The sequence below is a fragment of the Triplophysa rosa genome, linkage group LG7, assembly GCF_024868665.1.
Source record: "Triplophysa rosa linkage group LG7, Trosa_1v2, whole genome shotgun sequence".
NCBI classification, from domain to species: Eukaryota; Metazoa; Chordata; class Actinopteri; order Cypriniformes; family Nemacheilidae; genus Triplophysa; species Triplophysa rosa.
In genome coordinates this window covers 7,226,141-7,254,097 of record NC_079896.1, presented here as the reverse complement: position 1 = coordinate 7,254,097, position 27,957 = coordinate 7,226,141, and the positions used below count along the sequence as shown (strand labels likewise).

The following is a 27,957-nucleotide window of genomic DNA, read 5'->3' as shown; positions in this document are numbered from 1 at the left end:
AAATTCGACAGGTTTTGAGTGAAACTCACTAGGATGTTGTTTTCAAGGAAGTTACAATGGCATTGTTGTGATCCAGGCCTTAATAAACACAGCTAAGTACATTTCAGTTGGATCAGAGACAATCACTCAAGTCATTATGGATGTGTTTGAAGATAGAGAAGGAGACAGAAATAGGGGGATGCACAAACCCTACATACAAAGTTTCGATCTCGGCACGGTCTTGTTCAAAACTGAATGCTGTAGTAGGTTTTAGAACAATGAACCTGAGCAGAAACAGAAGAGGCTTAAAGCTGGTTTGACCACACCTTTAGTTTGGTATTCTCTTTGAGGATATTATTTTGAACAGCCAACCTACATACAGTCAGTCACTGGATTAAAGGTGTCAGGCAAGCCGGGCTCCTCTCATATCACAGGTACATTTTGACTGCATCTTGCCGCATTATTACATTATGGTTATTGTTGTGCAACAGTAGAAATACTTTAGTGTTCTTAAAAATAAAAAACTATATATAACTGCCTATATTGCAGTTTTCTTATGAATTTTCAGCCATGCATGCATGAAATGAGCAGACAGTGCAGACAGAAGTGAAGACAAGAACACATTAACTTTTATAAGGATAACACTTTACATTAGGTTAATGTACTAGCAGAACTAACAATGTACAATACTTCTACAGCATTTACTAATCTTATTTGATGTTAGTTTAAGCACTTATTAATAAATGTTTAACTGATAACATAGTTAATGCACATGGAACTAACATGAACAATTGGCATTAACTAACATTAACAAAGATGAATAAATAATGAAAGAATATGTTGCTCATTGTTAGTTATGTTATCTGAAGTATGTACAACTGTTAAAAAATACAACCTTATTGTAATTGTCACCTTTACATTGTCAGGAAAAAGTACCTTGAAGGTACAGATTTGTTCCGAGGGGATTTCGATGTACACAATGGGTCCTTAGGCTACAACAGTTATGTTTTTGTATCTGTAGAAAAAATAGGAACCCTTACCCCAGTAAAAGCTATTGTACCTTTCTTCTGAGAGTGTAAGATATAAAAATAATTCCTAAAGTATTCTTTAACTGAGGTATCTGTGTTTGGTTATAATACAACAATTTATTTTATATTTAATTATATTATTATTATTTTATATTAATATTTTCCTGTATATTAATTGTATTGAATTAAATAAAAACTACTCAACAGTTATTGATTCTTTGAGAGGTCTACCAGATATGTTTGGGCCACATAACGTTTGTTTATGTTGTTGCCTGCACTAGAACCGTCTATAGTAGGAAAACCTGCTTTTTTTTTTTTTCAACGAGATATACACGACAACGTTTGTTTTTGGTTTTGAAGTGTGCGTTGTACGTTGTGCGAGGTCTTGAAATGTGTAATGATGGCAGTAGTTTTGTTTCATTATTTCTCCAAAAGACAGTGATGAACACAGACTTTTCACAAACAGTTGTTGGTTTCTTACACCGTATTACAAGCTTGGCAAAAAAACTGTGACTGGTAAAAAAAAGTGATTTTTTTGCACATATGAATTTGCAGTTAAGAAAGTTGTTTACTCATCACAATGAGTCATTTAACATAAACCCTTAATTTATGTATTAACTACGTTTTGGAGATGGCTTCTAATGTTTTTTTACAACATCATTTTGTAATGTCTTTGATTAAAAAAAATACTTGTGTATTTATAATAGTAAAACCAGATGCAAATGGACATCTAATCAACATTGGTCCTACATTAGTGTTACCCAGCGGTACAAATGCATGCAAGAAACATGTGAAGCTGTTCACAGATGCCCTTGATATGATCATTTTCATGGGGCCCACACATCACTTACAAGTACAGGCCCATAATGTGTTTGAAACCTTTATAAACAGTGTCCAAGAAATAACCTTTTCTTGCTCTTTAGTGTAAAACTGCAAGAAAAGTTTGTTCAGTTCAGATGGGTTCCGGCATATCAACCCCTATCAAAAGAAATATCCCAGCATGTAATGATCCAAAGCACACTGCCAAAATCATGCAAGAGTGTAAAAGTAGAAGACGTCACCTGTCCTGGCCAAGTATGCAGCCTGACTTGAACCTAATGCCTTTGGGCTATTTTAAAGAGAAAGGTAAAGCAACCCCTTCAGCAAATAGCAGATGAAAAAACTACGTGAAGAGTTACACAGCATCTCCCCCCAAAAATTGTGCAACACTGATTTCTTAGATGCCCAGGAGGCTTGAATTAGTCATCAAGAACAGAGGAGGATTGAGGAAATAAAAGATTTAATCTAATGAATGGTAGCCTTTGAAGACTTGCTGTTTTTGTGGGTGTAGTTTATATAGCCTATATAGTAAGTCCAAACTATTAATTTATTCAACTTATTGTAAGGTGCAAAGTGCAAACTGATGTACTATGAGGTGAAATGTTTGATTACAATGTGTGCAACATATTTAATCCGTTTTAAATAGAACATTGATAACTAGAAAAGAGCACAGTAAGTATTTCTATAAATAACTATGTTGTATAAACAATACAACACAACAGAAGTGATACAAAATCCATTCATTTACAAATATACAGTATATGTGATATCTAGGATAATAAATGTAAGACACCTTGCGAAAAAGAGAAACAGTGTCATTCCAACTGTCTTTATCCACACAGCCCCATGGATCCAGAGGGGAGGTTGAACTTGATGAATGGGGTTGATGCCTTAGTGCACCCTAAGAAACCTCAGGAAAGAGAGCAGTGGGCCAGTAAGCTGGAGTTTCTCTTGGCCGTGGCGGGTCACATCATTGGCCTGGGAAATGTGTGGAGGTTTCCGTACTTGTGCTACAAGAACGGTGGAGGTGAGTATGAAGCACATTTTTTTAATCTTACAATTATTAAGTTTCTGATTTTACTATGAAATATAAAATCGTCAAAATTCTTTCATAAAGAAGCCGCTTTTTTATATTTTCCTGTATACATAGCCACGGGAACGTATTTTGAGAAGGGGGTGCTGTGATTTTTTTTATTTTGCCAGGGCAGAAGTTATGATTGTGCCATGGGCGAGCCGCTTAAGTTTAACGTTAATAAATAACGGAGGCAAAAATTGTTGCTGCCGAGTTTAGGATACAGCATAAAAACAAACACATAAATGCATGGTATATGTATGCATAGCCAAAGCACAATCTGTTGTATGAAGCTGCGCAGCGGCAGCTTAACCACCCAAACATCAACCTATAATAAACCATGGGCAAACCAGTCACGCGATTAAACACAACTGCATGCTGCACGGTGACAGCACATAGAAATCAACCCGTACACAATCTACCAGACCTATAAGCCACAATCTCAGCCTTCACGCAAAACTCCAAAAGTGTCCTTTCTATCTGGGTTGACGCTGATGAAGTCCTTCATGAGGAATGTTCAGTAAAAAAACTCTGAAATTTGTTTTTTTGCCATTTGGACAAGACCGCTCGTGACACATGACCTTCACTAACGCCGTGACGTCATGAGACACTTGTGTTATCATTGTAACAGTAACGTTATTAAAACAAAAACAGTAATGTTATTAATGTTTTCAATGGATATTAGTGAATAGACACATTAATAAAATATGTTAGATTTATTTTTGATAAAACATTTTCATTTACGGAGTGTCTATTTACACTGAGTACAAATAGCCCGCAAAAGGCAGTAATGATTTCTACTTTCAGTTTAAATAGCAGTAGGTTCTGTTTACACTAACTGAAAATAGCTGTATTTTCTTTGGATTAAGTACACTGTAAAAAGAATACTGTGAAATTTACAGCAACTTGCTGGCAGCAATTGGCAAGTAAGTTGCTGTAAAACATTCCACAGTATGCTGACTGTAAATTTAATCACAGTAACTATTAAATACTGTAATTCTTTATTACAGTAATAATCAGTTCTGTAATTGCAATTAGAGTATTAGAATGCTGTGTTCTTTATCACAGCAATTATTACACTAGTGTGACATGCATTACTGCATTCATTTTTGTGTACTGTGAAATAAAGACACCCCTTTTACCACAAAAATGACATTTATTGACTTACAACATTTCACAACAATGCTTAAAGTCATAAAAATTGATTGTAAACACGTAAACATTTTTTCTTTTGTAAATATATTTTTTTCTTTTGTAAAATTTAAATTAGAAATATATAAAACACAATCATTTTAAAATGATATAATAAACATTACGGGGCGGTTTCCCAGACAAGGATTATCTTAAGACAGGACTAGGCCTTAGTTAAATTAGGATAATTAAGTTGTTTTAAAAAACATACTTTACAAAAAAAAAATTACTGTGTGCATCTTGAGACAAAACAATCACAGTGGTATATTTTAAGATATGTCAGTGCAAGTTGTTTTCGATCAAGGCATCTCTCACATTTAAGTTAGTCTGAGACTAGCCTTAAACCCTGTCTGAGAAACCGCCCCTACATGTTTATAATAAAAAACGACATCGTTAGATGTATACAATATATAATTGAAAAACACATTATTTGTAACTGACTCTGGTCCTGTATGTTTTTCCTGAACTGGAGTCATCCTCCTGGACTGAAGTCTTCTTCCTTGCAGTAAAAGACAAAAGACATAGACTCATTGATATTCATCCTGCAGAAGCTGCATCTGGCTTATTACACAGACTACTGTCGTGATTCTGCCCCATCTTGTCATGTCTTTCTTGATGTGGTAGCAGAATCATGGCAGGATCCCTTGTTTTATGTGAGACACAAGCAACCCCACTCCCCACAAACACCCACCCAGCAACCTCCAATCAAAGTCACTGAGTGCAGCTATAACTTCAAACTGCTGTCAGGTGATGTAAGTTTAGCATAAAATACCAAGTATTGTAAATTTAGCATTAATGTGACAAGTAGTCCGTCTTTGCTCTTGGTTGGGGATGGAATTGTCTGAGCTGGGCCGGTCAGATGGTCACTTTTCTCTTGGGTGGTGATGGAATTGCTTTGGATGGAGCTGGGATGGTCAGTCAGTCCACAGGCTCTCGCAGGAGGATGGCACGGGATTTTCCGATGTAGCTGGCGTAATCTCTAGTTGGGGATGGGCATATGACGTTCATCTGGGCGTGGCGGAATCTCTCCCTACCTCGGGATAGGCATCCCGAGGCGAGGGCAGAAAGAGAATAATTAGCGTAGCTGCTGTTCATTAGCTATGTATTAGTGAATGCTTGGCTGAAAAGATGTGTCTTTAATCTAGATTTAAATAGGGAGAGTGTGTCTGACCCTCGAATAGTATCGGGAAGGCTATTCCAGAGTTTAGGTGCTATGTATGAGAAAGCTCTACCCCCTTTGGTGGATTTAGTTATTCTAGGTGTTATCAAAAGTCTGGAGTTTTGAGATCTTAGAGAGCGTGATGGGTTGTAGTGTGGTAGAAACTCTGTTATGTAGGTAGGGGCTAAACCGTTTAAGGCTTTATAAATGATTAAAAGAACTTTAAAGTCAATACGATACTTAATGGGTAACCAGTGAAGGGTTTATAACATTGGGGTTATGTGATCGTATTTTCTGGACCTGGTTAGAACTCTGGCAGCTGCATTCTGAACTAACTGTAGTTTGTTTATTGATGATGCAGGACAACCACTAAGCAGTGCATTACAGTAGTGAAGTCTTGAGGTCACAAATGCATGAATAAGCTTCTCTGCATCAGCAACACATAAAATATTTCGCAATTTGGCAACATTTCTAAGGTGGAAGAAGGCTGTTTTTGTGACATTTGAGATGTGATTTTAAATGACAGGTTGCTGTCTAATATAACGCCTAGGTCTTTAACTGTATTTGTTGGAGTAACAGTGCAGCCTTCAATTTGCAGGTTATAATCCGAAATATTCTGCTCACGTGTCTTTGGTCCGATAAGTAATATTTCTGTTTTATTAGAATTTAAAAGAAGGAAATTACAAGTCATAAAATGTTTTATATCTTCGATGCACTCTGCCAATTTGGATAGATGGAAGGAATCATCTGGTCTTGATGAGATATATAGCTGAGTATCATCTGCATAACAGTGGAAGCTAATTCCATGTTTTCTAATAATGTTTCCAAGGGGCAGCATGTATATGGAGAATAGCAAGGGTCCTAAAACCGATCCCTGAGGTAATCCATAATTTACTTGCGTTAGATTTGATGATTCCCCATTTAAATGGACAAATTGATGTCTGTCTGATAAGTAAGATCTGAACCATTGTAGTGCCTGTCCCTGAATACCGGTATAATTGTGTAAGCGATCTAGAAGTATTTTATGGTTTACAGTATTGAACGCAGCACTAAGGTCAAGCAGGACTAGGAGTGAGATGTTACCTTTATCTGATGCTATAAGCAGGTCATTTGTAATTTTAACGAGCGCAGTTTCAGTACTATGATGCGGTCTAAAGCCTGACTGGAATTTTTCGTGTGTGTCAATATTTTGTAAGAAAGAGCACAACTGAGTGGACACTACTTTTTCTAGTATTTTAGACAGGTAAGGGAGATTTGAAATTGGTCTATAGTTTCCCAGTTCATTGGGGTCTAAATTTGGTTTCTTGATAAGAGGCTTAATGACGGCCATCTTAAAGGGTCCTGGGACATGGCCTAGATTAATTGACGAGTTGATAATGTTATAAATGGGCTCAATTGCAACGGGTAATAACTCTTTTAATAATTTAGTTGGTATGGGGTCTAATAAGCAAGTTGTAGGTTTAGATGTTGCAATAAGTTTAATTAAATCTTCCTGTTTTATAGGTGAAAAACACTGTAGCCTTTCATTAAGGGCGATGGTTGGTACTAATTTATAGGACAGATATTTAATCGTAACAGTTTTAACACTTAGTTGTATTATTCAAGGGCATTTTTTGGCCTTTCATGTTGAATTTTAAGGGCATTTTTTGCACAAAGTCCCCGTTATTCTCAGACATTGGTTGCTGCTGCTTGCCCTGCAATGGATCTTATAAAGAATATGAAATGTCTAACCATTAAAGTTCTTTAAAAGTCTTACCTGTTATTGCGTTTTCTTTCAGCTCAGCACACTTCAGTAACTTATCGGTTTCCTTCACATGGCTGCGCACAAACACACACATAACATACACACAGACACAATTCCGGATTATTTTTTATCCAATAGCATTACTCCTTCAACAAACTGAAGATGTTATCAATCAAATCTTGCCAAATGAGAAAATATATCATTATATGCGCGAAGCGTTTATTTTTGTAGTAATATGCACACGCTAGTTTACCAGCTAAGCTCCCTGGCCTGTTGTTCTGTCACTCTCTCCCAGCAGCCAGAGCACATTGTTATTAAAGATAACAATGCACAGACAACTTGACAAGAGGAAACTGCGCTAAATGAACAATATTGGAAACAAATAATACATGTGGAGTCTCTTCAGATTTGTACTGATAAAAATCCGTTAAAAATGACTGTATAATGATTCACAGGATAAATATATTATTGTCAAGAATTGCGTGGCGGAGAACCCAAATGCAGGCAGCGGGAATGAAGGGGTTAACAAAAACTTTATTTTACAAATAACAAACAAAATACCCACGAGGGGGTGTCAAAACGAGAACAGAACTGGTATACAAAACTTGAAATCAAATACTTCCCTGGATGGGGCAAAAGTAAACTAAACGAGGTACGACACAACGTCACAAAACAGGAAAAGGTAAACCGAATAAACAAACATGGCAAGGGGATAACACGAAGCACACTAGGCACAAAAACTCACAAAACTCAGGACGAAACGCAGAACCATACAAGTACATACAATGCAAGAGCACAGGACAATGAAACACGAGGGTAATATATAGGGGAGACAAACGAGGGATAATTAACGAGGGCAGGTGAAGAACATAAGGCACGGCAGGGAAGCAATACAGGAAACGAGAGGGGCGGGGCCAATGACAAGACACGAGAAAACACATGGAGTGTCAAAAGATAAACACCCCATGGCTTTCTCACACAAAACCTAAGGGACCTGTCACGATCCTGCCACACGACTAGAAAATCATGAACAAGAAGGCAGGACCGTGACATATTATATTATTATTATTTACTGTAAGTTACTCAATTCCGGTTTATTTTTTATCCAGCAGCATGAATCCTTTGCCAAACTGAAGATGTAATCAATAAAATCTTGCCAGATAAAAAAATATATCATTATATGAGCAAAACGTTTATTTTTGTGCACACTCTATCATACCAGCTCATGTCTGTGTTGTTCTCTCGCTATCTCTCCCAGCACACTCATATACAACGCACAGATAACCTGACAAGAGGAAACTGCGCCCAAATAAACAATAATAGCAACAAATAATGATAAAAATTAGAAAAAATTACTTTGTTGAAGTCAAGATTTTGAAGAATCTGTCGAGTCTCTTCAGATTTGTACTGACAAAAAAATCTGTTAAAAATGACTGTATGATGATTCACAGCATAAACATATTTACTGCAGAATTTTCCCGACCCCAAAATTGTCCCACAATGCTTTGCAGATCTACAGCAACATGCTGTATACAGGTTCTACAGTAAGGATTTGATAATTTTACAGTAATAATGCTGTAAAAACTACATAAATTTGTTACAGTGTAGAATTAGATGCTGTTGGTGCTTATAAATAGTGGCAGATAACGTTACTATTTGCACCTCAGTATTGTTGTGCATTAAACATTATGCAATAATAACAGAGTGTAAATCATTATATTTATAAAAATTATTAAAATGATGGCAACTTATTGAGATATTAAATCCATACCCTTAACCTTACCCTAAACCTAAACTTTATGAATAAAAATGAATTTTAAGTCTTAAATCAATTTTCTTGAAAACAAATGGCCTTATGATCTGTAATGTGATAGAAAAGGGTGAAAGAGCGTTTTCAGCGAGAGGTGAATTAGAACCCTGCAAAAGCTATACAGACTTTACACTTTACGCAATTGGAGTCTCTGTTTGAAATGGCGTCGCATTTTTCTAATCACATTTTGGTGGGGGGACCTAGTGCAAATAGTCAATGCCTTTATTTATTTATTTTTGACACTGTTTCGGTGCTTTCACTCACAGCTCCCCCACTTCCCGCGGCTATGCCTGTAAACGTCTAATAAGGAGAATAAAAATGTTTTTATGAGCGTGAAATAATGTGGGCAAGTGTCTAACTGCAGCATTTTTTATATGTGTTGATAGACATGGTCAACACTCATAGTATTTCCATTCTGTCATAGGGGCATTTTTTGTGCCATATGTACTGTTTCTTATCACCTGTGGGATTCCACTGTTTTTTTTGGAAACATCATTGGGTCAGTTCACCAGTCAGGGTGGAATCACATGCTGGCGGAAGATCTGCCCACTTTTTGAAGGTAAGCAACTGCTAACGCTACAAACATTGATCTTCAGTATTTTATACCGAATTATAAGAGAAGAATGCAATTATACGATCTTTTTCAATATATTTTTTTCCCAAATTTTGATTATAATATTTTAAATTCAATTGGTCAATTATTATCATTTGCTGCAGGGTTTGTTAGACCCCTATTAGTGTCATGGATTACTACCAACAACAATATTGCTACTTTGCAAATATTTGAATACTTGCTTTACAGAATAGAATAGAATAGAATAGAATAGAATAGAATAGAATAGAACAGCCTTTTATTGTCATTATAAGGCTGTACAACTAAATTTGGGCTCTCACATTAAAAGTGCACATATACATACAAACAAATGTACATTTAGTAAATGTAAACAATTACACAGAGAATGTAAACAGTAAACAGCAAATGGGAACAGATGTGCAGTAGACAGTGCAAATGTAACAGTTATAAATACAAAAAGTGCAGAATAGCAATAGTGCAAATGTAGCAGATCGAAATGTTAATAAATATACTGATACTTTGTGCTTTTAATGTTTTATAGGGCTTGGTTATGGCAGCCAAGTTGTCATTCTCTATACTGGAGTCTATTACATCATCATTCTTGCTTGGGCATTCCTCTACCTCTTCTCTTCCTTTAGTTCAGAGCTTCCATGGGCCAGCTGCAAAAACTACTGGAACACAGGTACCGCAAACATTAACAGCTATTGCATTTGACTTTTTTCAGGTGCTATGTGAATTGAATTGCTGCCTTCCTTCACATTATAGAGCACTGCAAAGAGTTCATCAAGAGCAACGTTACCGAATATTCTCCAGAGAAAACCACATCTCCTGTTATTGAGTTTTGGGAGTAAGTAGATGGAAACAGCTGATTCAGCTAATCATAATGGCAAACATAAATGTGCTCGAATAAATTCCAAAGCCACATTTTCATTATGCTTGCAGGAGAAGAATTTTGGGTTTGTCTGAGGGAATAGAACAGATTGGTAATGTTCGGTGGGACCTGGCTCTCTGCCTTCTGCTGGCCTGGATCATCTGTTACTTCTGCGTGTGGAAGGGAGTGAAGTCCACGGGCAAGGTGAGAACTTTTTCACTTTTAAACTATATAACACAGCGAATGAAAACAAGAATTTCCCATTTGAATGTATTTATTATTCCTACATTTTCATTTACATCTTACATTATCTTTTTAATCGAACACATGATCTTAGCATTGCTAATACAATATTGTAGCACCACTACAGGAACAAACAGAAATTGTCTTCTTTTTTCTATTCTTAGGTGGTCTACTTCACTGCTACCTTTCCTTATTTAATGTTAGTAGTGCTGCTGGTGCGAGGACTCACGCTCCCCGGAGCAAAGAATGGGATCATGTTCTACCTCTACCCAGATCCAGCGCGTCTCACAGACCCTCAGGCACTGAGCTGTTTTTTTCCACTGTATTCCTTAAAATGTTTTTACTAAAAATATTCTTGTTTTTCCTCTAAATTCTGTATATTTTGCAAACACATTTGCTCATAGCCACTGTTTGTTTTGAGACATTTTCAAAATATTTTGTTTAAGGTGTGGATGGACGCAGGCAGCCAGATATTTTACTCTTATGGAGTTTGTACCGGGGTACTGACCACATTGGGCAGCTACAATAAATATGACAACAACTGCTACAGGTACTTTAGAGTATCTAGTGGCACACAGTAGTGTGATGCTGAGGAATAAATACTTTTTTTAAATAAAATAAAATTTACATTTACATTTAAAATAAATGTACTTAATAAATAGATAAATGAGTCATATAATCCTTTTTTTGCTTTCAGAGACTGTGTATATTTGTGTCTGCTAAACAGCCTAACCAGCTTTGTGGCTGGCTTTGCTATATTTTCTGTCCTGGGCTTCATGGCAGATGAACAGGGGATGGATATTTCAATGGTGGCTGAGTCAGGTAAAGCCAAACTGAAGGCTTGAGGTCTTATATAGACCTTTAACATTTAGAAATTGTTTTGGGCCTCTACCATTTCTATTAGCTACTGAAAGTAATACAATACTATTTTGCAGTTTTCACTTGCATTACATGCTTAAAGGTCCAGTGTGGAATGTTTTGTAGGATCTATTGACAGAAATGCAATAAAATATACATAACTATGTCTTCGGGGGTGTATAAAGACCTTACATAATGAAGCGTTATGTTTTTATTACCTTAGAATGAGCTATTTCTATCCACATGCACCACGGGTCCCCTTACATGGAATTCACCATCTTGTTTCTACAGTAGCCCTAAACAGACAAACTGCTCTACAGAGCACGTTTCGTAAAATATTAATTATCTCCTTTGGCGAGACGACATCTCAGTCCTGTGTCAGCCACCGTAGTGCTTGGAAATGGAGGGGGCGGGTTGGAGTGAGCCATTGGTTGCAATTCGCAACCTCACCATTAGATGCTGCTAAATTTCATACACTGGACCTTTAATGACCATGTCAAGATTTTCAAAAGAACTACATTTATTTAATCACTTGTGATGTTTGTGGTAGGTCCTGGTTTGGTGTTCATTGCTTACCCCCGTGCTGTGGCTCTGATGCCCCTCCCCCAGTTATGGGCAGTCTTCTTCTTCATCATGATCATATTCTTGGGATTGGATAGTGAGGTAAAACAATTCAGTAACAGCAGCACACCATTTTAACATGCTCTTTTCAAATATTACAATTACAATTACAATTACCTTAACATATATAAAATCCATATAAAAGTGTCTGCCAAATGCCTAAATGTAAATTACTGTATTTGATGTAATTACTGCATGTGAATTTTATGAGGTTCCATTTGTGCCAAAAAAGTGTTGACTGCTTTATGCCTGGTACTATACATTTTTCTTTGTCTACGGTCATTGCCTGTTCAGGAAAGTCAGTATATGTTGACGTGTATGTTGACTTCATCTTAATTTGTCATCCTGTTGTCCTTTTCTCTGTGTTTTTTACTGTCATCCCATTGTCGTTTTGTTCTGTCATCTTTACTGTTGTCCTATTCTGTCGTCCTTACTGTCGACTGTATATGATTGTCCTCCATGTCGTCTGTATATGTCGTCTGTATGTCTTCCTCCATGTCATCTGTACATGGAGGACAACATATACAGTCGACAGTAAGGACAACAGAACAGGACAACAGTAAAGATGACAGAACAAAACGACAATAAGAATGGCAGTAAAAAAGACAGAGAAAAGGACAGCAGGATGACAAATTAAGATGACGTCAAGAGACAACATACACGTCAAAATATACTGATTTACCTGAACAAGTAGGCAATGACCAAAGACAAATGTATAGTACAAGGGATAAAGCAGTCAACACATTTTTGGCACAAATGGAACCTCATAAAATTGATCCCAAAAGTAGTCTATACAATGGTTCCTGGATGATTTTTGAGGTTTGCTGAAATTAAGTTGTCTGGTTCATAGACATACACAGCTAAATCATATTTCAATGGTACCACCATATTGGGAATTGGAATATTGGGAAGTGAACGGCACAGCAGAATATTTGCACTGGTCTCTTATATATGTATTTTTTGTCAGGGATTATGAAAACTCACACTTGTTGAAATGTTTTTGTTAAAGCATCTCTTTTTCTATTATTTCGTCAGTTTGTGTATCATGAAGCTCTGGTAACGTCTATCACAGATATGTATCCATCCTTCTTCCAAACTGGACATCGGCGTAAATTTCTTCTCCTGTTTATTTGCGCTGCCAGCTTCCTTGTTGGCCTGCTAATGGTAACAGAGGTATAAAAGTCACACTTGAGTACACAGAACAAGATTTGAAAGACACGATTCGTTTTAATAGACAACGTTTTAATTGTTTGTGTGTCTGTTACTCTCAGGGCGGTCTGTACGTCTTCCAGTTGTTTGACTACTACGCCTGCAGTGGAATGACACTTCTTACTTTTGGCATCTTACAGTCTATCTGTGTTGGATGGGTTTATGGTAAAAACATTACAAACTTTGTTTTTCGTTTTTGAGTTTGATACTTAGAGACAGAAAACATGCGCTTGAATTTTTGAAGTTCTGAGATCTGCACTGGAGTTTACCTGTCCAACAGTACTCTACTTTTAAAAATAACATACTTTTTTGCTAAATGTTAAAATCCGTTATTTGTAGCATTTCCTTTTCACTTGTGTTTTGTATTTTAGGTGCAGATCGTCTGTATGATGGAATCGAGGATATGATTGGATACCGGCCCTGGCCGTTCATGAAGTGCTGCTGGAAATATCTAACACCAGCTATATGCACAGTGAGTATCATAGATGTCTTACACGTTTTAAAATGCCCCAAGGTTGTGAGTTTAATTCCCATGAATTCAAGATTCTTTGGATAAGAATTTAAATGTTGCATATATGTGTATATTGTATTTATTTCTGTATACTGCCCTCAGAGCAACACCTAGACCTTAGAGGTAAGAAACCACTACTGCATTTTCCACCTGTGGGTCTGTACCTGACACCTGTCACTTGTGTCTGTCTTTAAACTGACAGTGCTTCAAAACAAACCCTTTTCTCTTGTGGAATTGACTTATTGTGACACAACATGCCAACTCAACTGACAGGTCCCTGTTACGAATTATTCCCTCTCCTGTGTATTTAGGGAACATTTATCTTCTCCCTGATTAAATACACCCCTCTGAAGTTCAACAATGTGTACGAGTACCTCTGGTGGGGTTACGCCATTGGGGCTTTCTTCACACTTTCCTCCACTCTGCTGGTTCCACTGTGGATGATTTATTTGGTTTGCACCACGCCTGGTTCTATGCGACAGGTACAGATTTTAAAAAAGAAATTATTTTTGACAGCTTGAACAATTCTTGCATCAATTGCACATTCTTTGTATAAAAGAGTAATTTGTAAAGTTTTAAAAGGTGTGTTGTGCTTGTGGATTGAAAGAGGTACCCGGGCCTCTTTAGAGCTTAAAATAATATATGTATTGAACAATATAAATCTAATTACTAAGAATAGAACTTATTTATTTTATTAGCTTTTTTAACTTATTTATTATAATTTGCAATTTTCCTTTTTATCAGAGAGTAAGAGTCTTATGTACACCTGCTAAAGACCTGCCAGATCCTAAATGTCCTAAAAAGGAGAGAAACAGTCCGACTTTCGAGACCTTCACAGACCTCCTGACCTTACGTACTGCTCACATACCAAACTCAATACCTCCAAGAGACATCATCTAACTGTCCAGCATTTCAGTCCGCAGTCCTCTGATCTCACACGCGTGTGTGTGTGTGTGTGTGTTCATGTTTGTATATCCCGGTGGGGACCTAAACCTGAATGCACACCAACACATGGGGACTCGTGTCACTGTGGGGACCAAAATTGAGGTCATCATGGGCAAAAAAGCTTATAAATTGTACAGAACAATATTTTTAAAAAATCTAAAAATGCAAAAAGTGTTCTATGATCTTTAGGTTTAGGGGTTGGGTTAGGGGTAGGGGATGAAATATACAGTTTGTACACTATACAACTCATTACGCCTATGGACTGTCCCCACGGAGATAGTAAACCAGACATGCGTGTGTGTGTGTGTTCATGTTTGTATATCCCGGTGGGGACCTAAACCTGAATACACACTAACACATGGGGACTCGTGTCACCGTGGGGACCAAAATTGAGGTCCCCAGCGGCAAAAAAGCTAATAAATTGTACAGAACAATATTTTTTACAAATCTAAAAATGCAAAAAGTGTTCTATGATCTTTAGGTTTAGGGATAGGGTTAGGGATAGGGGATAGAATATACAGTTTGTACAGTATAAAAACATTACGCCTATGGACTGTCCCCACGGGGATAGTCAACCAAAGCCTGTGTGTGTGTGTGTGTGTGCGCGTGTGTGTGTGTGTGTGTGTGTGTGTGTGTGTGCGTGCGTGTGTGTGCGTGCGTGCGTGTGGGTGTGTGGTGTGTGTGCGTGTGTGTGTGTGTGCGTGTGTGTGTGTGTGCGCGTGCGTGCGTGCGTGTTAAACATTGCCATTTAATAAACAGAGGGAAATGCTTTTTAATGGTTTTTAAAAACTGTTTTTAACCACCTATTATGCTTTGGCTTTCTTTAGAAGAAAGGAATATGCTAGTCTGATGTGTTTAATAGGCTACATGTTTTAAAATGTACAAATGTACAGAAGTGAAATACTACTTTGTGAAGCAGAACTGTTTCTTTGTGCACTCTCAATAAACCTGTTTAAAACAAGTTATGTAATCTAATTAAAATGAATATAAAATGATGTATTTAAAATGATGGTGCAACTGGACAGCCTTAAAATGAGCAATCAGATCTACATTAAACAAAAACACAAAATGATGTGTCGTTCTTGCGCTATCTACTGGATAAGAAAGTTTCTGTTTCGCTTTAGAGTTAGATTAGAGTTAGGTTAGATTGCGGCATCTACTGGACAAAATGTATTTTGACGCTGGGCAGTAACACTATAGACACCAGGCAGTGGTCGATCAATATAAGCTTTGCAATAGTGCATTCTTACATTAAAGTTTAAACAACATAAAATGAACATAGGTCAATATAACATAGGATAACAGATATAAGAAACACGATTATTTAAAAAAATCCGGTCACACTTTATTTTAAGGTCCAGTTCTCGGTTTTAGTAAACTATTAACTACGACTTTTGCTTAGTTAACACTTAATTTGTTGCTTATTAATAGTTAGTAAGGTAGTTGTTAGGTTTAGGTATTGGGTAGGATTAGGGATGTAGAATATGGTCAGGCAGAATATGTGCTTTATAAGTGCTTATAAACAGCCAATATGCTAATAATAGGCATGCTAATAGTTAATAGTGAGAATTGGTCCTTATACTAAAGTGTTACCAAAAACCCTTTGAAAAATCCTTAAATGTGAAGAATCACACAGGAAAATGGGAAAGTATACTTCTAATGTCTTTCACCATAAATATAATAATATTATTAGTGTATTATTTATATTATAGTTAATATAATATAAAAATATATTTTCATTATTAATATATTTTACACATATTTCATATAATCTAAATATTAGATATTTACACCTTAAATATATATTTCTTACTTTTAACTTAACGTATTTTACCTTGTGATTGTAATGTCTTGCTTAATCTATTACAGTTTTCGCTATATTTGTATATAGTTTTATATAGTTAACTAAGTTTTTACTGTAGCATTTTTATAGAATTTTTTTGTTAAAAGTAAACATTTTTACAGTGTAATTTAGAACAATGGCAACAGTAGGCTTGACTGTCCCTCTAAAATGTGGCCCATGTGGGTAAGTGTGACCACATCTATAATGAGATCAGGAAAAGATTCTTAGTGAAGGTGACTAAACAAGGTGAAACACAAATTGTTTCCAGCAAATTGTACCTATATTATACCATTTGGCATTTTTTACCTTGTCAAGCACGCATGTTTAATGTTATATGCTTCTGCAATGCGCTTCCTTTGCACCTAAGCAATAAAGTTATTTAAATCTATTTAGACATCACCTTTAATAAAATTTGGGCTTTTCTTTGGTTCTGTAATTCTTCACATACAAATGGGTCCTTTTTAAAATATAACATTTGTGTATGTTAATTATGTAACCTACTGTATGTAGTGTAGAAATGCAAATTTTACACAGTGTGGCAAACATTCTATATGTTCCTAATCAATGAGTGAAATATGTGTACAGTATGTGTCAGTAGAGTTTTACCATCAAATAAACTACTGGTCTACATAAATGGGCTATAGGGTGCAGTAACAGCAGACAGTTGCCTTAGACACTGACCTGGTTTGATTGGAAAGCTTCTGTCCATGATGGATGATGGCATCCTTCCAAACCATCTCTTTCCAAGCCAAACATACTGTTAATCCCTGTGATGGGATGTGTGACTTCTCATGCCTCGTTCTTACTGAATATTTTCCCTCCCACCTGCACGACTATTTTTTCTAGTTCCCCTAAACTCATTCCCAATCCAATTCGCAGCAAATTAAAGCAGATTTCAAAGTGACGGATGTCCCTATACAGAGTGTCCTATTCATATATTTATAAAATTACACCATAAAACAATTGTTGTTGTTTTCTGGCTGTACTGCATCTTGATCAGCAGTTTTGTCTCATTCCTTAGTGAAAAATCTATAAATCCTTAAAACAAGTTCAACTGGCTTGAGAAGTACAGCTGTCTAACATGTTAACATTTACAGTATATACAGTATGTGTGGTTGTGTGCGTGTGTATTTTTTACAAAAATGTAATATATATTGTTTTTGATGGTGTGTGCATCTATAAATTTGCAATTGCAATTCAGTTATTCTAGGCTTTTGTCCAGGTTTTGAGAAAAATGTGTATGTCAGTACACGTGCCAGCCTTTGTTCACGTAAAGCATACCATTGTAAATTCTACACTAATGTTTTTTTAATAAAGCAATAGAAACAAACGCTTCTGTCAATTTATTTGGGATCCGAAACTAGCTGTGACTTCTCCTGGAGAATCATGTTTAATTGATCTAATCCGGTGACATGCTCTGGATCAGAAACTGACCGTTTCAAGCGTCTCCCTCCAACTAATTCAGATTAATTACTGAAAGAAACTCAATTACGACACCTAATAGAGTTATTTGGAAATTTAAAAGGGAACGGAGGAGCTTCGACTTTGAGTTGAAGCCTCAGTGTCGAGACAGTCGGATGTGCTCTGACCTCGCCGGGAATCAAGAGAAGCGGTGTGATACAGGGAATATATTTCACAAAAGGGATTTTACCGAAAATTCTGCGGTCTTCAAATCGAAAGGACTGATGGACATCTTAACAACATCTAGGTTGACCTGTTAGGATGTAGAGGAGTCTTTTTTACAGAAACCTGGGGCTTTTAAGTTTGAAAGAAAATAATGCATATTGTATCAATCTATAAATTATACACTGTACACACAATATAAATGTATACTTTTATGCTTAAGTTCAGTATTTCAATTCAGTTTCAAGTACTTACTGTTTTATTTGACCTGTTTAAAATGGTTGATTCTCACAATTCTTTCTTGAAATAGGAGCAGTACTGTAGTGACAACATCTATTTTACAAAATAGAAATACAGAGACATCTCTTAAACTATTGAATGTAGATGGTGTGAATGTGTGTTTTATTTACTGCCTTAATTATAAATGGACCAGATTTCATGTGCATGCTTTGGTTTGGCTCTGACCATCCAACACACTAAAGGGTTTCTTACTGCGCACAAAGTGTGAATCCAATCAGTTAGGATTGAAGCATTAGGAGAGGATAGAATCACCCATGGTGTTAAGATCTTGTCAGTGATTTCTGTGCCTGTAATGAGATCATCACAAGCTACTTGTGGTTGGAAATCCTCCTCGAAGGTGTTGACATACTTCAGTGATGTTGATCTGACAGATGGGATATAGGCTCCTTCCTGTTTGTCCAAACTCAATGTTCTGGATAAACTAACTTGTTTCTTAAGATTTGACATCCAAAATGGAGATCCTGTTCCAATCACAGCATTAATTAAGCTTGATTGTGCATTTACACGTATAAGCGCGCTTGTTGGTACAAAACAGATGGCACTTGGCACTTAAAAGTACATTACTGAATTTAAGATATGAAAGTTTATTTATGTCATGAACATCAGCAAAATGTCTGTTTCATGGGCCGTTGTAAAATCTGACTGCTGCATCAGACTCTTAATGGGAGCTCCATAAAACTTGGTTTTAATTTATATCATATTTAATTGATGTAATAGTCTATTGTTATCGGTACATTAGGAATTAGGTACTGGGAATAAAAAAATCTGCATATTACGAATGTGAAGAGATGACAAATGTCTTTACAAACATGCAGATTTTTCTGAAAAGTCTGAAAAATGAATAGTGACACACAGTGTAAATCTGAATGCAGAATGCTACATGAGGAGCAAATGCATTTTGTGGCACAAATCCGTTGTAATGGGCTTTATCTGGATTAGAGATGGAACACATTCCAAGAAATTGTCCAAGAGGAGACCCAAGGGAATACAGAGTTATAGGCTACAATATCTGCAATATGCAAATCAATGAAAATTTGTTTGTGAAAACCAAAACAAAGTTAAACTTTATATCATAAATAAAGATGTTTGACTAAAATAGTGACTAAAATATAGTTTGACTAAAATATAGTTTGACTAAAATATAAAATGTTTATTATTTATTTTTTAAAATTATAGATAGGCTTTACAAGTCATTTCATTTCATTTTTACACTTAAAATATCACAAAATTAAAAACGTACAAAATAACATTTAAGATATTTCAAGTTACAAATTATTTCACGTTACAGAAACTCACCACTGATCAAAATTTAAAATAGTAACTTTGGATAAAAGCAGCTTTTAAATGAATAAATGTAATAAAATAATAGAGTAAATGTATGTTAATCAATGACGCTCATCGCTGTAATTTAAACTGTTCCTTTAACTTTAGTCCTAATATGAGAAATAGATTTTACCAATTTACTGTAAAACATGGGGTGGTTTCCCAGTCAGGGATTAGACTAGTCCTAGACTAAAATAAATGTAAGAGCTGTCCAAACTGAAAACAATCTGCACTGACATATCTTAAAATACATCAGTGCCTTTGCGTTGTCTCAAAAAGCATGTTTTAGGAAGTAATGTTTGCTAAAACTACTTAAATTTGCTAATTAAGCTAAGGCCTAGTCCTGGTTTAAACTAATCCCCGTCTGGGAAACTGCCCCATAGAGCCTGATTTACTCAACTTAATTTTTGAGTATTTTGAACTCATTTTAATTTTGTATGCCCTGATATCTCATGTTTTCAAACTTGTATTCTTAAGTAACGGCAACTTAAATATATAAATTTACAAACTGTAGTTTCAAGTTCAACAAACATTGTCTATCTTCCTTTAAGCAGCCTAATACGAATTTCCCAGTTTCACATTTCAGGCCCTATTCAGAACGACTTAAACAAAGAAGCGCTAATTACAGCAATAACACTTTTAATACAATGCCTTTCAATGAAGGCAACATCCCAAACTATATTTCAAGCGCGTGTTCTGAACCTAAGCACTTCTTCAGCACAATGGTAACCTCTTAAAACCACCAATGTAACCAAAACTCTTTATATACCAATACATCAGAGTACTAAACAATAAAAAGACTCCCATTTTTCTTGTTATGCTTAAAAATAGATTAAATAACACATAAATTCGACATTTGTTTTATTTTTCAGTGTCATGTAAAGCATGCTGGGAGTTATTCAAGCTAATACATGCAACATTTTATTCTTAAAAATATACAGTATGTGTGCATTGATATTAAGTTGGTTACTCAAAATATCAAAGTAAAATACCAAACATAGATTTAATTGTTGACAATGTTGCAATTTTCTTGATACAATTACAAACCTACGGATTCATTTTTCTCAGTGTTGAAAACCATACATTAAACCACATATTATTACGAATAAGGTGCTGTGTGCCATGTCATTGCTTGAACAACATGAGGCTGGCCAAAAAAGGCTAAAGGTCAGAAAATGTGTACAAATTAGATAATTAGATCTATTACTCCCGGTAGGGAGTTGTAATTTAGCCAGAAGCTTAGTAAACACATACAGTATGTGGTACTGGTGTTTAACACACATACTGTATTTGGAATGTACCAACTTCACCTATAAACTTTCAATATGAAAACTGACAGTGTTGGGTAAGTTACTCTGAAAAAAGTTATTAAATACTAGTTACTAATTACATATTAAATCGTATAATTAGATTACTGTACAAATTACTCTCTCCAAAAAGTATTTAATGACTTATTACTAATTACTTTGGATATCCCATAACAAGATTAGTTAAGTGATTCAAGGATAGACATGAACCGGCTCTTTTAATTCATTCAAATAAATAATATAAAACTACATAAAGTATTCTTAATAACTGAAGTATTAAAAATGTGAGAATTAAACATTAAAGCATGGATTTTAAAGTTAGACTTTGAATTTTGATATCGATTCCACTATTGCACACACATATATTACACACAGTATTTAGTTTAATTACATCAGAAGTAACTGTATTTAAATTACAGAAAAAATAAGAGTAATCCCTTACTTTACTTGTTCAAGGGAAAAGTAATTAAATTACAGTAACTAATTACTAAGTAACTAGTTACACCCAACACTGAAAACTGACGACTGTTTATCTCTTTAGGAGCTTAACCAGGACCACATCCTATCTGGCAGTTGTTTAAATTCAACAGCAATATAATATAGATTGTCACTTTGGAAATGCCGTCTTTCAAATCATGCCATGAACTGATTATAGCAATGATTTGTGAACTATCCCTTTTAGCAGTGTTTTCTGGTAGATTAAAAAACATAGTTTACAGCATCGAAACAATATTAGCATGGTTCAATTCATTAAAGGTACAGTTTACACAAAGATTTTTAATTCTGTCATCATTTATTCACCCTCATAACGTTCAGAATTTGTACATGATTCTTTCTTCTGTGGAACACAAAAGAAGATATTTTAAGAAATGTCTCAGTGGTTTTGTGTCCTTGGAAGTCAATGAGGTCCAATGTTGTTTGGTTACTAATGTTTTTCAAAATATATTCTTTTGTCTTTTGCAGTGGTGGACAGTAACGAAGTAAATTTACCTGAGTACTGTACTTAAGTACACTTTCTGAGTATCTGTACTTCAATTGAGTATTATTTTTTCGGAGTACTTGTATTTTATCTTCACTACATTTGAAAGACAAATATCATACTTTTTACTCCACTACATTTATAAAAAGGTCCAAAAGTAGAAAATGGTTTCTAAGCAGCGGGGTTTCCTGTGTGCGCAATTTATCTGGCTTGCGATCTGCCAGGACTTTTTACTGTTGCCAAGTATTTCAGCTTTTCTAAGCTCTCGGTTTTCCGGCAAGCTTTGAATGGCCATTTGGCGGATTTTTTATGCAAATCTGGCAACTCTGGGATCTTCCCGCTAAACTAATGTAAACTACGGCGCAGCTACACCGTTGATAGCGCTCTGAAAAGGCAAATAGAACAATAAAAGACGAAAAAGGCACATGTTACAGTGTGGTGTAATCATCTGTGGGTTACGATCAGTCAAAGATCGTAGAAACATTGTCATGAAAATGATCGACACAATGTCTAAACGGTAAATAAGCATCACATACACCTTGAGCTACGCGTGCGTGTTAACTTCTGATCTGCTGCTGTATCATTTAAAGCGATTTGGAAGATGAATGATGTTTTTACTTAAGTAACTATAGTTGAAGTATTCCTGTATATCTGTATAAAAACAACAGAACCCTGCCCAAAATACAACATAAAATGTAATGGATTTAATGGTTATAATGGGAATTGTACTATGGATACTTTTTGTCTACTTGCATGTGATGGATTCTATTGATGGGATGGTAAATCCTATTGGAATAAAACCCCAAACACACTACAAAGAGGAATTTTATTTAAAAATCTCGTTCTAAAAATTCATTGTTTTTTTTCAGCAGGGATGGTATTTGCAGTAAAACCACAATATCCACACATTTACCATTTTCTATTTAACCATACTCCAATTAATAATCTTTAGTAAAACCACAGCAACTAAACATACCATAGTTTCATTATACTAGCTATAGTTTATGTTTGTAGTTAAATTATGGTAATACAAATGGTAATAAATCCAACAAACACATGGCTTCTACACTTAACTATTTACAAGAACCTTACTACTTACTGGTAAATTGCTGCTAAAACTGGTAAAGGGAATATACAAAATAAAAGAACACTGCTCATAAATACATAGGCCTAGGGGGCTAATGAGGATAATTAGGCTAAATGATCATACAGGATTATATCTAAACTAAACATATATGTGCTAAACATATAAAGCTCTTAAAGGAGTTGCTCACTGCAAAATTTGCCCCCATTGACTTTCCATAGTAGGAATAAAAATTACTATGGAAAGTCAATAGGGGAAATTTTGAAGTGTACTACTCCTTTAATACAACTGATACTGTGAGCTACTCAGTGTAAATAAAATATGCACAACTGACGTAAAGGAAATTTACTTTTAATACTTGAGTATTTTTAAAAGCACGTACTTCTGTACTTTTACTTAAGTAAGAGTCTGTCTTTGCAACTTTTACTTGTAGTGGAGTAATATTTGACCAGTAGTATCTGTACTTTCACTCAAGTAAGGAAGTTGTGTACTTCGTCCACCTCTGGTCTTTTGAAGAAAAGAGAAAGTCATACAGGTTTGTCATCAGGGTGAGCAAATGATGAAAGAATTTTCATTTGTGAGCGAAAAGGTGAATTTAAAAAAGCAACGTTCAAGCAAGTTTCATGTGCTGAAAATTTCATAAGCAGGCTAATGATTAGACTATAAGCTGTTGCTTTTCTTTCCTTCCTGATCTGGCCACTTGCTGTTAATCTCTCAGAAAGGTATAAAACCACAAGGGTCACCATAGGAATAGACAGAAGACCAGCTATTTGTCTCGATAGAGCTCAGCTTTTCTGCTGTCTGACCTCCCTATCAATAAGATTTATTCTGCGCAAGGATGAACGGGACGGAGGGGAATAACTTTTACATCCCGATGTCCAATAGGACAGGGCTCGTGCGGAGCCCCTTTGAGTATACGCAGTATTATTTGGGTGAGCCGTGGCAATTCAAACTACTGGCAGTTTATATGTTTTTTCTCATCTGTTTGGGCCTCCCTATCAACGGTCTGACGTTGCTAGTTACAGCTCAGCACAAAAGGCTCAGACAGCCATTAAACTTTATTTTGGTTAATCTTGCTGTGGCTGGAATGATCATGGTCCTCTTCGGATTTACTATCACACTTACTTCTGCTGTTAACGGTTACTTTGTCTTTGGAACTATGGGATGCGCTATTGAGGGTTTCATGGCAACGCTTGGAGGCAAGTTAAAAATGTTTGTTTGAGTGTGATGGTAGTTTTTAGAAAGACGCTATACTTCCCTAAAGATCTCAATTATGTGTTTCTTCTTTGATTTCTCTCTAGGTCAAGTCGCTCTTTGGTCACTGGTGGTGCTCGCTGTTGAAAGGTATATTGTTGTGTGTAAACCCATGGGTAGCTTCAAATTCACGTCTTCACATGCTATGTCAGGAATTGCCTTTACTTGGATCATGGCAGCTAGCTGCGCTGTTCCCCCACTTGTGGGATGGTCCAGGTTAGTACTGCACATCCTTGAACTTACATTTCTACTACCGTTTTTAATAAAGGTCACTTTACTAAAATGTTTCTCATGATCCTAAAAGTCATTTGATCTGACGGTGAATGTAAAAAAATATTTTTGTAGACAAAATATGATTGTGCTAATATACTGACCCACAGCATTTTTATTTTAAAATCAACACAGCCATAAAAATTATGCATACTTTACGGATTTTTACTTTAATCAAATTAGAAGCAACATAAACAGCACTGGCAAATCATTTATGAAAAGATGCTATTTGTTTTTTGTAAAAATATCTAGGATATGTGTGAAAAACATGTTTATCTTGAATAAATATTAAATCTCTGAGGTTGAAAAAAAGTTATGTATTATTTAGTAAACATTGGGTTACACAGACCCAAACACCACTCAAGGGTTTATTTCTTTTACTACAAAACAAAAATGTAGGGCTGTCAAATGATTAATTGCGATTAATCGCATCCAGAATAAACGTTTGTGTTTACATAACATATGCCTATGTGTACTGTGCATATTAATTTTGTATTTATATAAAATTAATAAGCATTTATATACTGTATTATTTAAATTATTGGTAGCCTAAATATAAATAAATACATGTAAATATTTCCTCATATTTTCTCATGTGTGTGTATGTGTTTATAAATACAAAATTAATATGCACAGTACACATATATCATGTAAACACAAACTTTTATTCTGGATCCGATTAATTGCGGTTAATTGTTTGAAAGTCCTACAAAAACTTTTTTTTTTTTAATGGACTTGGACCAAATAATGAGAAAGCAGCCATAAAGGTTCAGAATACATGGTAATCTCAGAGTGAGAAATGGTTGATAAAATACATGCATACATTTTTGCAAAGTCCTAGAAAGGTTTGATTGATCATTAAAGTAATTCCCTAAGTTACCTGTGTGTTATCCATAGTTTTGATAAATTAACTTATTCTAAAATGTGGAAAAACTACTTAAAATAAATAATAATATTTTGAGCATTAGTGTGCGTATAGTTTCTATACTGTCAGTATTTCATTGGTGTCAAACCCATGACCTTGATAAGTCCACTTAATTTAACTCTGCTAATGAGTCTACCAAGATTACACACTTTCATATACAAACCTGCCTAAAAATCAGATTTTTTTGTTTACACACAGGTATATTCCTGAAGGAATGCAGTGCTCATGCGGACCAGATTATTACACATTAAACCCTGAATATCACAATGAATCATACGTTATATACATGTTCTTCTGTCACTTCTTTGTTCCCGTTACAATAATATTCTTCACATACGGATGTCTTGTGTGCACTGTCAAAGCGGTGAGTTTTTTTCTATTTTTATATATTTTCCAAGCATAGTTCGTACGCTTTATTAGACGACCTATCCTCTCTGTTAGGCAGCAGCTCAACAGCAAGACTCAGCATCTACTCAGAAAGCTGAGACGGAAGTGACACGTATGGTCATCCTGATGGTTTTTGGTTTCCTGGTGGCATGGACCCCTTATGCTAGTGTGGCAGCTTGGATTTTTTTAAATAAGGGAGCTGCCTTCAGTGCCCAGTTCATGGCTGTTCCTGCCTTTTTCTCAAAGAGCTCCTCAATATTCAACCCCATTATCTATGTGCTGCTAAACAAGCAGGTATTCACTAAATCTCCAACTCACTAAGTGTCCTCAACGTAACAGTATATTGTAGCATACTAAAATGATTTCATCCTCTCCTAGTTCCGGAGCTGCATGTTGACCACCCTTTTCTGTGGCAAGAACCCGCTCGGTGATGACGAGGCCACATCTGTTTCAACAAGCAAAACAGAGGTGTCCTCAGTTTCTCCGGCATAACAGAAAATTGTCTATGCACCCGATTCTTACTCCCCTTCTTACTTGTTTTTGTCATGTACAGTATATGTACAGTCAGTGAACTCACGGTTAGCTGAGACAACCAATAGGATTGTAAGATCAGGTCTGACAGCAGCAGGAACAACACTTACTTTTCAGTGGGCAAGACACAACAAGATAAAGATAAGACGAAGATCTATTTAAGCCGATCTACAAAGGTGCTCACCTCTACTGAACGCTAACCTGACTTCTCTGGGTAAAGAAATGATATGTTTAAACTAACTGGCTTCTCCCCCATGGCATAAAGCAAGCCTGCTTGTCTTATAAATGGTGATGGACGTTCAGACATTGAAATGCAGCCATTTTTTGTATATTTTTTGTAAAATAGTTCAGTAAACAATTGCATGCAAACAGCTTGTATAGTTTCATTACATTACATTTACATATCTCATTCCACACATTGAGATTTATTCTATTCTAAGATCAAAGCACCAATTTCTATTTAAATGATGGGAATAGCAGCAATACAGAATACTATATAGTAGGGACAATTGCCTAAATGTGCCGGCCTAAAAATCTAAAATGCTTAAATTGTTTTCTCCTGGCCGTCTCAAACTTAAATTGCTCTTGTTTGAGATCTGAACTCATTGCCTATTTCCAAACATTATAGCTCAGCTGCGCTTCTCAAATATTGTGTAAGTGGTATCGTTTTTAAAGCTCACAAGATACTCACAAGCAAGATCTTTTTTGCAGCTGAAACAATACGTGTTTTTGAATAGTGAAACTAAATAATGACCTAAAATGTATAAAATGGCTATATACAGTATGTGCTGATGCTGTTGGTTTAATGTGGGCTAATGGTTGGGGATGCAGCTGGAAAACATGCTCCGCTTCATAGAGATGGTGTGAGGCTTAACATAAGAAAAAACTTTGCACTTAAAGCAAATGTCTATTGGCACACATACAGAATGACTATACACAATATCTGAACAGCATGCACACAAACAATTTATAGAGAATAACTGTATAGGGAAAAGGCTGTCAAACGAAGCAAAAGTGCAAAAGCGATCCAGGGGGTTCATTACCTTTAAAGGAATAAGAAAATGCCTTGTTAGAAAGGCATCATGGCAAATGCAACTTTAATGGTTGCACAACACCCCTTTCACAACAGATGTATTTCTCTGTACGTTTTCCTGTAAGCGAAGCAACAATGTATCTACACACTTGATGTAGCCTATTTTTTATCCCACAATCCTCTGCACTTGATTCCGCGTCAGTATAATGGTATCTGAAACATTGTTTTAATAAAGTAATTTATTCAAAAAAATAGTTCTCCTCTTTTCCTCAGAAAAGCATTGCATTCATTTAACATTTGCTTGCTAATGTTTCAGCAGATGTTTTTTATTATTAACATAAATGTGGCGACACCTGTAGGATACAGATAAAAGTTACATGAAATCTTTTTATATAGTGTGTATGCTAAATCATTCTACACTAAAACGTAAAATGTTTCCTATAGTTTTGTGTAAACCTTAAAGT

The 27,957-nt window shown here is 35.7% G+C and overlaps 2 protein-coding genes across 2 annotated transcripts; both read left to right on the top strand.

Moving 5' to 3' along the window:
• Positions 1-163: 163 nt before the first annotated feature.
• slc6a22.2 (solute carrier family 6 member 22, tandem duplicate 2) lies at positions 164-16,290 on the top strand. Its single transcript, XM_057338281.1, has 15 exons — positions 164-413; positions 2,669-2,853; positions 9,227-9,361; positions 9,918-10,058; positions 10,142-10,223; positions 10,319-10,451; positions 10,655-10,789; positions 10,937-11,040; positions 11,188-11,312; positions 11,899-12,011; positions 13,005-13,142; positions 13,241-13,343; positions 13,550-13,650; positions 14,001-14,171; positions 14,434-16,290. Exons 2-15 carry the CDS (start codon positions 2,673-2,675, stop codon positions 14,587-14,589), a joined length of 1,818 nt encoding a protein of 605 aa, XP_057194264.1. The 5' UTR covers positions 164-413; positions 2,669-2,672; the 3' UTR covers positions 14,590-16,290.
• LOC130556929 (green-sensitive opsin-2) lies at positions 15,794-27,227 on the top strand. Its single transcript, XM_057338282.1, has 6 exons — positions 15,794-15,822; positions 23,931-24,292; positions 24,395-24,563; positions 25,741-25,906; positions 25,984-26,223; positions 26,308-27,227. The coding sequence occupies exons 1-6, from the start codon at positions 15,803-15,805 to the stop codon at positions 26,419-26,421; spliced, it is 1,071 nt and encodes a 356-aa protein (XP_057194265.1). The 5' UTR covers positions 15,794-15,802; the 3' UTR covers positions 26,422-27,227.
• Positions 27,228-27,957: the final 730 nt, after the last annotated feature.

Coding starts and splice junctions, on each gene's coding strand:
- LOC130556929 (XM_057338282.1), top strand. CDS start 15,803: ATGTATTTTGACGCTGGGCA. Junction 15,823..23,930: donor ATGTATTTTGACGCTGGGCA/GTAACACTATAG, acceptor ATTCTGCGCAAG/GATGAACGGGACGGAGGGGA. Junction 24,293..24,394: donor TTTCATGGCAACGCTTGGAG/GCAAGTTAAAAA, acceptor ATTTCTCTCTAG/GTCAAGTCGCTCTTTGGTCA.
- slc6a22.2 (XM_057338281.1), top strand. CDS start 2,673: ATGGATCCAGAGGGGAGGTTGAACTTGATGAATGGGGTTGATGCCTTA. Junction 10,452..10,654: donor GAGTGAAGTCCACGGGCAAG/GTGAGAACTTTT, acceptor TTCTATTCTTAG/GTGGTCTACTTCACTGCTAC. Junction 11,313..11,898: donor TTCAATGGTGGCTGAGTCAG/GTAAAGCCAAAC, acceptor TGTTTGTGGTAG/GTCCTGGTTTGGTGTTCATT.